Source organism: Mustela putorius, unplaced genomic scaffold, assembly GCF_011764305.1.
Source record: "Mustela putorius furo isolate JIRA1106 unplaced genomic scaffold, ASM1176430v1.1 tig00000166_pilon_pilon_pilon, whole genome shotgun sequence".
Lineage (NCBI taxonomy): Eukaryota > Metazoa > Chordata > Mammalia > Carnivora > Mustelidae > Mustela > Mustela putorius.
In genome coordinates, this window is record NW_025421301.1 from 2,407,007 (window position 1) to 2,419,745 (window position 12,739).

The 12,739-nt window shown below is 38.3% G+C and overlaps 1 protein-coding gene across 1 annotated transcript; it reads right to left on the reverse strand.

The window, feature by feature from the left end:
• Positions 1–372: 372 nt before the first annotated feature.
• Positions 373–12,175, reverse strand: SMIM8 (small integral membrane protein 8). Its single transcript, XM_004766939.2, has 3 exons — positions 12,074–12,175; positions 3,975–4,135; positions 373–2,257 (listed from the first exon to the last, which is right to left on the reverse strand). Exons 2-3 carry the CDS (start codon positions 4,107–4,109, stop codon positions 2,099–2,101), a joined length of 294 nt encoding a protein of 97 aa, XP_004766996.1. The 5' UTR covers positions 4,110–4,135; positions 12,074–12,175; the 3' UTR covers positions 373–2,098.
• Between the last annotated feature and the right edge of the window lie 564 nt (positions 12,176–12,739).

A 12,739-nucleotide genomic window follows, 5' to 3' on the forward strand; every position in this document is an offset into this window, starting at 1 on the left:
CAATACACAGCCAGGCAGCCTTTGACACTGTGCGTACACATAGCCTGTGCTATGTATAACTTGTAACCACACTGTAAAAAAGTATCGTAGTTAGGTTACTTGTTCCTAAAACTCAGTGTGACTGTTCCCTCCCTTTATTTTTCATAGCTGTGCACCTTACTGAATCCACTGTATAAATGTCAACAAATATTTCATTATAGCCTCATAACCAACCTGCAAGATAGGGATTATCTACGAGAGAATAACCCAATGCAATTGGAGTTTTTCCTTGGGAAAAACAAGTATATTATACTGAGGTATGATGTTTTTATTTGATTACAACCAAATGTTATCCATTCTAGCTTTTGTAAATCAATGTTACAACGATATTATAAACATAAAATCAAATTTTCATATGTTTATTTCCCAATAACCAAAAGCAATGACACAATCCTATTTAATATAGGATCCCTAACATCCTTATAAGGAAACAGACTCAGAGGCTAAGTGTACAGTCTAAGGCACACAACTGGTCAGTGCAGAAGCTAGATTTTAACACATGTTCTTCTCATGCCAAACCCTCACCCCTGAAAGAACCTTGATAAGAAGAGCTGATAAAAGTCTATATAGCAGAAATGACACATGAGAATATGTATGTATTCACATACATAGATGTCAGATGGCTTAAGGCTGCTCTGTGCATTTTCCACTGCACTTTGCTGCTGCGTTGGTCTCTTGAGAATTCACCTAACTACTATCTCCCCACCAAATATCAACTTATTTTGTTGAATAATAGAGGAATTCTAAAAGATGATGGTATGACATTACATGCATAAGCTGAAAATAGAAAAATTCTAGCTTAACAGCCTAAGTACAGAGGGAAACCAAAAGCAAAAGATAATACTTTAAATTAAAAGGCATTTTATACCACTTAAGTGCATTTTAAACTGATGAAGTATACTATATAGAGAGACATAGCAAAGAAATACTTAGGGCTCAGGAATAAAGACTTGATTTAGTTGCATATAGATAACTAGTTAAGCTCTTTAATATCTATAAATAAGACATAATTGCACTTTCACATATCTTACAAAACTACAATAAAGTAGTTATTTGTCATCATAGTAGCTTATACTATACTCTGTCAATGCAGTTATTGTTACTTGGTAATAAGAAGTGAAAAAAAATTTCATAAGTGAGATTTATTACTGACCCCCCAATTACAGGGATTTGGAAAACAGGGTAAAACTCTATAAATGAAACATGTCCAAAACCCTTGTCAGAAAAATTTAAATTATATAAGGTAAACCCAGGAGAGTAAGACTTTCTCTTCTTATCTGTTGAATAGTTCTAGTTTTAAAATAACCATAAGAAAATTTGGTTTTATGTTTATAGTATCATTGTAACATTAATTTATAAAAACTTAAATAGGTAACATTTGGTTGTAATCAAATAAAAACATATCCCAGTTTATTATACTTTCTTTTTCAAAGAAAAACTCCAATTTCATTGAATTATTCTCCCATTTACTCATGTTAGTAGTAATGGGACTACCTTTTCAAAAGAAATAAAATTCTGTAACAAAAATAGCTGAAATAGAATGCCAAAATATTTGAGTCATCTCTGACTCTGTAAAAATTACCTGTCTTGAATGTGGACTACAGGCTTTACAATTACTTACAATCTTTCTTTCTTTTTTTCTTCCTTTTTCATAAATACAGACAAGTTCTGTGCCAGGAAGAAAATGATCACTGCCTTTGCAAATAGCAAAACAAAACCCTCACAGCAGATGCAAATACACAATTTACCTCAAAATATTAAAAATACTCTGCAAATCTGACAGCACTGGGTACTTTTATTATACAGAACTTAATAATTAACAAAACGACTTCCATTCTCCTGGCACTTTGATACGAGGACTTAATAAAAGAACAATATTGAGAAGCTCCCTCTATGGAAAAAGAATGAGGTAAGGAATACAGCCTCAAGGCCTGGCTGCAACTGTTACCTTCTTTCCTCATCAACACGTTCTAGAACAAGCTGATACTATGCACTCACAGTCTTTCCTTCAAAGATTTCAGAGCCTTTTATGAAGTTCCATCTGCAGTATCCAGCACTATTAATCCCATTTAGATGTTCTCCTCCTCATGTAACTGTGTCCCTCACTATCAATAGCTTCATATAGGTCCGTTTTATTCTCTTGTGTTGCATGTAGATAACCAATATACGCCACGCAAAGTGAAAGGGTTATCAATCCGAAAGCCATTACAGGTTTGTTCTGCCAAAGAAAAAAAATGATAAATCCTCATTAATTAAGATTAATAATTTGAGGAGACCTAAATCTGTTGCACTTTCCTCTTGACACACCAAGTCTATTACCACACTAGCACTGCTATGGGCTTTTCCCTTATAACAATTTACCCAGTTCCTTATCCAATCAATTTAGCTCCTGATAATTCAGAGATTAGAAAAGACTCCTGCTCTCCTCTCCCGTTCTTCTCCTGTGTACAGCCTGATCTCAGGCCTCCACCTTCAGGATGGTGGTGTCTGGGAGATAGGCTGGGGAAATGAAGCACAGAAATGAGTCTGGTGCTCAGAGTTTTCACTGTTATCTGGGTGACAAGAAGAAGTTGTTTAACATGCCTCAACCCAAGCTTCCCACTGGCAAACCTTCAATTACTTAATCTTGTTAGGAAGTGAGGAATGAAGTATATATGCTATTCTTCTTGCCTAAGTTCATGGATAACTAACAAAAAGCCCTTCATTTTCACATCATATATTAAGTACAGCAAAAATGACAATGTATACACTCTTCTCTGGGAACCTACTCTATAACCTCAAGAAATTTAGTGATTGGGGCAGATACTATGCTGTTATAATAATCTTGATTAACTGCTGAAAAATCCAAGACCCTAAGAGACAAAGCGATGTAACTTTGAAATTGGAAAAAAAAAAAAAAATAGGAAAAGATGTTCACAACTCCACAGAAATGTTTTGTCCTGTCAAGAGTATAACTCAAATCTTCCTTTTTGTGTTCACACTCAACAAATTAATGTTTCTTAGGGTCAGCGTGAGTGCACAGTAGTGATACAAGTTTAAATTAGTATTCTCTGCTTCTGTCACATCTGTTGTATTACTATTTCAAATCTTAATCATCAAAAGAAAAAGGTCAAACTTTTCCACTTGGATGGACACATAAGAAGAGCCCTAAGCTCAAAGGGGTTTAAATCTACAACTCTTGAAATACACTTGGCAATTAAAACAACACATTTGTTCAAAGGTTTTACAAAATTCTACCTTGACTTAATGATCTGATTGTTAAACTGACCTATTTAACTTTAAAACAGTTTACACTGGCAACTATGTTATTAATATTCTAACAAAATTCAATATATTTAAGTATATTATATAATATTTGATTTCATTTACATTTTTTCTATTTATATTTATTTTTACATAAATTTCTATTTATGTAAAAATAAAACTGGTCAAATATATTCAGTAATTTGCAACAAGAATATAAATGATTAGCTAACTCCCTTACATTGTATGTTTAAAACTTTTCATGATATTTGCAATATCTCTTAAGTAAAAATAATACAGTTAAAGCTGGGATTGTAGAAAGAATGATCAGATATTCATTTTGTTTTGTTTCAATGGAAGATCTTATTTACTCAATAATACCTGATCAAACAAATATTTCTTTAGTGCAAAAAATATTTCAAATTAGTGCAACCATTAAAATAAAATTTTAGATAGGAATTTGAGAAGTTGATCTATTAATGTGCAACTATATTGTTAAAGCTCTCAAATACCCTTAAAATAGTTTTATATGTATATTTAGAGAAACAGTATTTAAAGTTTTCCTTCCACCTGCTTTTATTCAGTGAGCTCTTACTAGTCAACACAGAATTTTCATGATAAAATGAAAACTTCCTATTTCTGATAGCCTAGTTAAACTGAACATAATGACTTATCCTGGATATATTTCTTACAGGTTTAATGAAGAGCTCTGGATTCACAGCTCGAAATAAGGTTGTTGTACGGACCCCTCTGAACCCTGGGTTTCTAAAGTCTTTCTCTTTGGATGGTTCCTCTTTAAAGCCAGGAGACTCCGGTGCTGAAGACATCTTCTTGACTAATGAGGATTTATTACCTAAAAATAAGAAAGAGACCTTTTTTTTTTCCCCTTCATGACCATTTTTTTATAATGTTCTTTAAAAAATCATTCTGTACTCATTCATTTTCTTGAATCCCAGTCCAGTTATATACAAAGTGATTGCCAATTATTTTATTACTTTGTGTAACATGTACTCTGTAAACAGTACTTTAAATTTTGTTTGGTAAAACAGTTATTTAATATTCCATCTCTTAGAACAAACCGGTGAAACGGGCAAAAGTTGTTTTACTACTTTCACAGAAGCCTTGGTCTGAGCCACCTTGTACTTGTTATATGAAAGGGGTACTAAGGGAAGGAGGGGGCAGGGAGTAATTCATACCCTTCATTTCCTCCCATTTTCACTACTGCTCACCTTGAAACAGCTGGAGGGCTGCTAGCATTCCTCAGTTTTTCCCACAGCTTCCCCCTGGCCCGTGCTCAGCATCTGCTGGCCTACCCAAGCATGAGTACCAAGCAGTAAGGGCAGGTAGTTACTTTCACTCCTCATTGTGTGTCAGCGACTCTCTGGGAAGGACTGCTCTGCCATCTTCTCATCTGAATATCCTTTTCTCCTCTTAATCACTCTAACTCTCTGTGTCTTTGGGCTTCCAGTTCTCCCAGCTGGAGTGTCAACATTTTGTGAATACTCTCTTCTAGATACCATTAGGCAAAAGCTTATTCTTATCATTCCTGCCATCTAATGCTGGGGAGGGGTGAGGGAGAGTTGGGAGGGAAAAGGTAGCCAAGAGAGCTTCCAAAGGCTGAAATTATGACAATATGAATAAAATTCTCTGGGGAAATGCTGTAACCCTTCCATACGGTAAATGTTATAAAACAAGAGTCAAACATTCACATTTAAACGCTCTTTGGGGCTTTGTTCAATTAAGGATTCTTCAAGTCTTCAATTTTATTGACTTTATAAAAGCAACATTTTTGTACCTTTATTAATTGTGGAGAAAATTAGGAGTTCAGTTTTTTTCTATTTTCTTTAAAAAAAAAAAGATTTTATTTATTTGAGAGAGAGAGAGAGAGAGCATGAGTAGGAGAGAGGCAGAGGGAGAAGAAGACTCTCCATTGAGCAGGGAGCAGGACAAGGGGCTCGATCCCAGAACCCTAAGATGATGACCTGAACCGAAGGCAGATGCTTAACCAACTGAGCCACCCAGGCACTCCAGGAGTTGGTTTTTTTTTTTTTTCCCCCCAAAACTGTTTTTTGTTGAAGTGATTACTTCATCTATACCACTTAGTTGGATAAACACCTTGTCAGAAACACTTACTTGAAGGGAAAGTATTCTCAATGCTCCCTATACTTGCCAGGGCTTCTGAAATGTTCACTGTTCTCTGTTCCATCATCCACCAGAGGTTATGGTTGTCACTGTCATTATCAACATCATCATCATCATCACTTTCTGGCTCCAGTCTGACATTAGTTAGCACTCCTATAGCAACTTTTGGATTTGCTCACTCTTGGAAAATAGTTCATCTACTATCTCTAGCCACAAAGCCTTTAAAATCAAACTGGTTTGGGAGACTAAGAGAGTTGGCAATTAAGTACCAGAGTATTTCAAATACCACGCTTGGTTTGCAGTCTTCCAGGTTGACCTCAGGGGTTCCATAGCAATCATACCTGCTTTCAGCCAAAATTTCACTATGTGGATGGCTTCTGCAGACCACCAGATCTCAGCAATCACATTTTCTATATTCTCTTCACCACTTAAATTTAGAAAGAGTTGTTTCAGCAGTGTGCTTTCACTGTGAAAAGTATACCCCCATCTAATAGCTTTAGAATAGCTCCATGCAATTCAACGGGAAAAACTCAACACATGCCTGATCCAAGCATAGGAGTGTGTTATAGGCAGAGCAACTGTCTACCAGCAGGAGGATATGGCATTTTGCTCCTTCCATTCTCTTGCCAGCGTTTCCTGGACATTCATTAAATAAACCTCTCATCCTTCAGATGCGTGTACTGGCTTTGTAATCACAGGGGAGCAAATGAGCATTTCTGAAGCACTGAGGATAAACCAACTTGCCAATGACAAGTAGTCTCACGTTTCTGTCCAAGATGTGTTACAGCAGAATACAGCAATCATCTAGCTTCGTTTACCTCTTCTGCAAGAATACAGCAATCATCTAGCTTTGTTTACTTCTTCTGCAAAGGACTTTGCAGACCTTGGCCATGAGGTATATGACGTAGCAACTCAAAGAACACAATTCATCAGCATTTCAAACATCATTCAAACTGTAACTAACAATTTTTTTTAAATTTCCCCTGTATGCAAGTTACTGATTTTCTCCACTGGGACACTGTTTTTTGTTTTGTTTTGTTTTTCCCACTACAGACAACTTAGAAACAATTCCTTAAGGTGCCTGAAATTTGTTCAGCCAGAATACACTTGCTTGAAACTCATCATGCCCAAGGCTGGCAAAAAATACACTGCTTTCTGCTGACCCAGAGGTCTACTTATGAGCCTATGTCCTGCACTAACTTTAAAAAAAATTTTTAAGCTTATTTATTTTAAGTAATTTTAAGTAATCTCTATACCCAATATGGGGCTCAAACTTCCAACCCTAAGATCAAGAGTTGCCTGCTCTTCTGTCTGAGCCAGCTGGGTGCCCCATCCTGAACTAACTTCTTGATATCACACAAAAATAGCTTTAATAGGGGGGGCCCCTGGGTGGCTCAGTGGGTTAAGCCTCTGCCTTTGGCTTGGGTCGTGATCCCAGGGTCCTGGGATGGAGCCCCGCGTGGGGCTCCCTGCTCAGTGGGGAGCCTGCTTCCCTTCCTCTCTCTCTGCCTGCCTCTCTGCCTACTTGTGATCTCTTGTCTGTCAAATAAATAAATAAAATCTTAAAAAAAAAAGAAAAATAGCTTTAGTAGGGACCTGGCATTTGCTTCTGCTTTAGGTCCAGAATCCCTTTTATATAATCTATTGATTTATATAATCTACTGAACAATACTTTTAACTTCCTCTTCATCTACGGCCTAATCTTTCCCAAATGTCAACAAAATGGGGAAGGGATGGTAAATTCCTTTGTGGCTACTCCTTTCTTATGGCAACAACCTACTCCTATTGCTTTGATTTCATTCTATGAAAACCGCTGGTATTTCATCTTTCTCTCTCAGCCATGAGAACAGGGTAGATGGAATGTACCACTAATGCATTTGGAATTTAAGTGACAAATGCTGATCACCAGATGCCTAAGCTAAGTTCCAGTAATGTTTCGACTTAAGTTAATAACATGATTAACTGTAACACTGGGAAAGAAAATTTAAAAAGAAGCAATCATTTAAGTGGAAGCAATATTATAGAATATAAATCAGCTCTGCCCATTAAAAGAAATGTGAGGCAGGAAATAGTTAACACAACAGCCACTTTAAGACTAAATCACAGCCTGAGTATACTGCTAATTGAAACTGGGGCATTAGATAAAAATACTAGGAAGGCCTGAAAAGGCAAATACACAAAGGTCATTCATTCATTCATTCTAACTATAAACTGACAAAGTGGCATTTTCCTTCAATTATTGAGAAACTGCTGCATGTAATTAAAACAAAGATATCTAGTAGACTATGGTTTAAAATTGTTCACTGGGAAGAAAAACAAGGTAATGGGGAAAGTGGGTACAGAGGGCACATACTGTAAAGCACAGAAAGGTCCTCAGACCACCGTTAATCATTCTGTGATTACATTCTGTGCTGATAAAATTTGCCAAGAATTGAGGATGGTTAATGCAATCCTTACCTCAAATCCAAAAACAAGAGAGGGAGAAAGAGACATTTCACTATTTTACAATCAAAGGATTGCAAAAAAATTTTTTAAATCAAATCAAAGGGATCTTCAATGTTGAAATTCAACCTATATTGAAATGTCTGTAAAAAGTATGGATTAAGAGTGTTCTAACATGGGACGCCTGGGTGGCTCAGTGGGTTAAAGCCTCTGCCTTCGGCTTAGGTCATGATCCCAGGGTCTTGGGATCAAGTCCTGAATTGGGCTCTCTGCTCAGCAGGGAGCCTGCTTCCCCCACTCTCTCTGCCTACCTCTCTGCCTACTTATGATCTCTCTCGCTCTCTCTGTCAAATACATAAATAAGTAAAATTTTTTTTAAAAAGAGGGTTCTAACATGAATTGTAATGACTTAATTTTTTTTTTTTTTTTTTTTTTTAAAGTAGGCTCCTTCCCAGGAGGAAGCCCAATGCAAGGAGCCCAACCTCCAATGTGGGAAGCCCAACTCGGGGCTTGAACTCATATCCCTGAGATCAAGACCTGAGCTGAGATCAAGAATTGAACATATAATTGACATATAAAGCGTCCCTGTAATGACTTAATTTTATTTGCAAGATTCCTTGGTCTCCTCTTTTCCTTAGCAGAACCTATGTTTTCTTTGTAATGAATGAAGGAAGTAAATAATCAAGACAGTCCTTATTATACTGCTATCTCCAGACATCCATATTCACCTTAATAATACACTATTTATTATAAACTTTTTACCAGAAATGACAAAGAACACCTGAACTGGAAGCTAGCAGAAATGTTTATTAAAGGGACAATTACAAATTAAGGGATTACCTATCATACTATATTTTAAAAGATTTCATGTACCACAATTTCCATCATTTGTGGATGGAAAGTATACTTTCTGCGAAGTATATAAGTAACATTTTCCATTACATATGTCTTTTACCAGATATGGCATAAGACAGTTCAATTTTATTGCTGCTTTCTTTTTTTTTTTAAGATTTTATTTATTTGAGAGAGAGAGAAGGGGCGGGAGGAGGATCAGGAGAGGCACAAAGAGACTCCTTACTGAACATAGAGCCTGACTCAGGGTTCAGTCTCACAACCCCGAGATCATGACCTGAGCTGAAATCAAGAGTCGGATGTTCAACTGATTAAGACACCCATGTGCCCCTACTGCTGCATGTCACAGTCACAGTCACTGGGAGGTTATAGCAGTTCTCCCCCAAATTGCATGAATTTGTTTATATAATCTATTGAACAAAGAAATCTTAACATCATTCTATACTTTAAATAAAAAAATATAGATTACTGAGTACAAAAAGGGCTTTTGTAGTCAAAAATTTGTTCCATATGGGCACCTGCGTGGCTCAAGCATTAAGTGACTGCCTTCGGCTCAGGTCATGATCCCAGGGTCCTGAGATTGAGCCCCGCATGGGGCTCCTTGCTCAGTGGGAAGCCTGCTTCTTCCTCTCCCATTCCCCCCTGCTTGTGTTCCCTCTCTTGCTGTTCACTGTGTCTCTCTGTCAAATAAATATTAAGAAAAAAAATTGTGTTATACACAACTATAAGAAACAATACAACAAAAAACCTTTTCCTGTAGAAAGTTCTTTTGAATCTCTTCACATGCCTGGCCCACAGAGCTACAGATATATGGCTGGAGCAGAAATTCAACTTGTGTTGGTTGTCTAAGTAAAGTACATAGAGTGCAAAAACTTAGTTGTTTGTTCACAGATGTGTTCACTGTCAAAACTTTTGGGGAAAACAAATATCTCCATCAAAAGTAAACTTTTAATCTAGAAGTAAAGCTATTTTCAAGTGCAGAGCTAATGTAAATTCCACTTTTAAAAGCTACAGAACTAATCATAAATTCAAAGCAGAGCAATAATCTGACATCACCGCTCAAATGCACTGTACCTTAGACAAAAACATCTATTTAACATCTAGCACACTTCCCTTAGAACTTCCGATCCTCCCATTACTTTGTCCAACTTCTCCCCTCACTCTTTGTTCACCACTGTAAGTAGCAAGCACTTAAACTTGTTTGCATATGATACTGATCAATCTCGACTTACACTTGCTTTCAAGATAGGTTTACTTTTAAGCTAGGGAAAAAAAGTCATTTATTGTGTTAAAAAGACACACACACAGTCTGGCAGGGATGACCGAAACCTGGCACTGCACTGCTGCTGGTGAAGCAATTTGGTGATTAGCCTGTGTGTGGGCCCACTTGCAAAATACTCAATAAATTAGGTATCTAAGGGGCCATCCCTGGCGGGTGCAATCTATCCAGCAGCCCCTACTTGTATTTCTTCATTTTTTCCATCACTCATTTCTTGTTCCCCTACTGACAAATGATATGAAAATGCCGTTTATGTCTTTTAAAAACAGAGTAAGATTTTTCATACCTACCCATAAATAAAAAGGATCTAAATTCAGCTGCATTTACTTCATATGTCCCTCCCTGGTAAAAAGTTCATCTTTTTCTTCTGCCCATCCTCTTGTGAAGGAAATACGTGATTGGAAAAGAAAGCAGCAGAGAGACAGGATGCTGCCTCACACAGCTTCATGAGTGTCATCCACACCTCAAAGTGTGAGTGAGAATGGTGCCCTCCTGGAACTAATCCACAACGCGTGAGCCTGTACAACATAGTCCTAGACAGTCAGAACTGATCATTTTTGGATGATTTTCCCTCCCTTACTAAATTTTTTGCTCAGGCAGATGATCAGAGTGTATTTGGCAACTGATATTGAACAATTCACTGGTATGACTATATTATGTTGTACATGGAAATTAGACCAAGATAAAAAGACTATGAGTTACTTTAGGGAAAAATTTCATCTTCAGATGTTCATTTTTGAAATCAGCATCTCAACAGAAGATGTCAAAACAAAACCATCAGAATTATAGAATGTTAGTGAGAATGAACCTTAGCAATAATCAAAGCCCCCCCCCCCTTTTTTAAGATTTAAAGAATTCTAAAATAGACAAACTATTTTAGTGGAGATATAAAATACACTTGTTATTTTAGTTTCACATACCACACTATCTTAATATTTAAGAAAATCATTTGCAGTCAGGGTCAGAGCACTTCAAAAAGAATTTAAATTAGAATAAACAAGTTTGGGATAGACTCAGACGGCTTTGTGTTTTCAAGGGATTCGGCATAGCCTCAAATTCCTTCCAGTCTTGCTATGTGTAAGCTGGAGGTCTTGGAAGAGGTGACAACAACCTCTGCAGGCTTCAGTTTCCACCTGAAAGGGTACTGTTATCTATTGCACAGAACAGCTGTGTAGATTAAGTGAAATAACACTTTTTAAAGGATGTAAGAGATGTTCAATAAATGACAGCTATTGTCATGCTTACCACCTAGTCCAATTCCCTTTTTTAAACACAGAAACCTAGACCCAAAGAGACTGGTCTTTGCCAATGAGAGTGAGATAACCCAGGTCTCTCAATTTCCAGCCCACCCCTATTCCACTTCACCCCCAATGGTACTCTTTATCACCAGAATTACAAAACATAAAATTATAATCATTTAAATTTTTTTAAATGGATTCTGTATTTGTTGTTTTGATGTTTAAAAAAAAAAAAAGTTTAAAAAAGTGCCTTTCCATCTCTTGAATTTACTGTACCTGAGTAAGGGAGAAGGGTTTTCCCAACGGCTGTTACAATCTGAGGTAGTGGTGCATACTACTTCCCTCCCCATACGGTGGTATCTACACCACAGCTGGCTATTACTCAGAGACAGATGCATCTGAAGCCTCCAGAAAAAAAAAGAAACTGCGCGGTGGGGAACTGCAAGGGGGAACACGTGACTGAAGGAAAGAGGCACTTCAGGTGAAAACAATCACAACACCTCTTCCCTCTGAAGAGCAGCCTGGTGAGCTGGGACACCAAGAAACTGGCCAGGAAGTGGGAGGGTTCCTGACGTGAGGCGGCGCAGGACCAGCGCCGGGATCTTGGCATGTGAAGGCCGGGAAATGGGCTCTATGAGGTCAGGGATCCCAAAGACGGTTCAGGGCGTCCACAGAGTAGCGACGGTTCGGGGGGCTGGAGAGAACGCCGTCAGGCCCGACGCACCTGGAAGCGAGGCCCACAGGGCGGCCCCCTGGACAACGCCAGGGACCGGACAGTGGGGGTAGGGGGAAGGGCACCCTGTTCCCCCGCCGCCGCCCATCACCCGCCGCCCCTCACCTGCTGCGAGGTCACCCACCCTGCGCGTCCTCTCAGCTCCGCCTCCTCGCCGCGTGCAGGACAGAGCCGCCCAGAGCGCCCATCAGGTTCATTGCCACAGCGGCCCCTACAGCGTGGAGGCCGCAAACGCAGGGGCGGGTGCGTTGCTGGCCTCAGGCCTCTGACCGCTCCTCTAGCTCCCAGGTGGTGGCGCCGCCCACGGATTCAGCTGTTGGGAGCTTGCAAGAGGCGTTTTTAGTTTCTCCCTTTACTTTTAGTTTTCAGCCTCCCAGGGTTCGATTTTCGTGTGTCTGTGTTTTGTAGAAATACAAGGAGACAACATCTAGACATTTATGTACATATGTATTTATCTACATAAATACATAATGTATTTATGTATTAAATACATAAAAATGTATTTAATGGAAGGGAAAAGCATTCTGAGACGGGAAAGAAGGCTATCCTCCAGCCTGGATTTTAGAAGCACAGTGGTTCAAATATACAGTTAATACTCTGTCATTCTCTTAGTGTCTTGACATTCCAAGATGCAAGGTGTGTGTAGCCATGGTTGTGATAAAAATAGATAGGGTTGCTGGTTTGTACATACTTTCTTGATGTTAAAGTTTCTTGGTATGCCAGTTGCATTAAAAAAAAAATAGGGGTCCCCAGGTGGTTCACTTGGTTGAG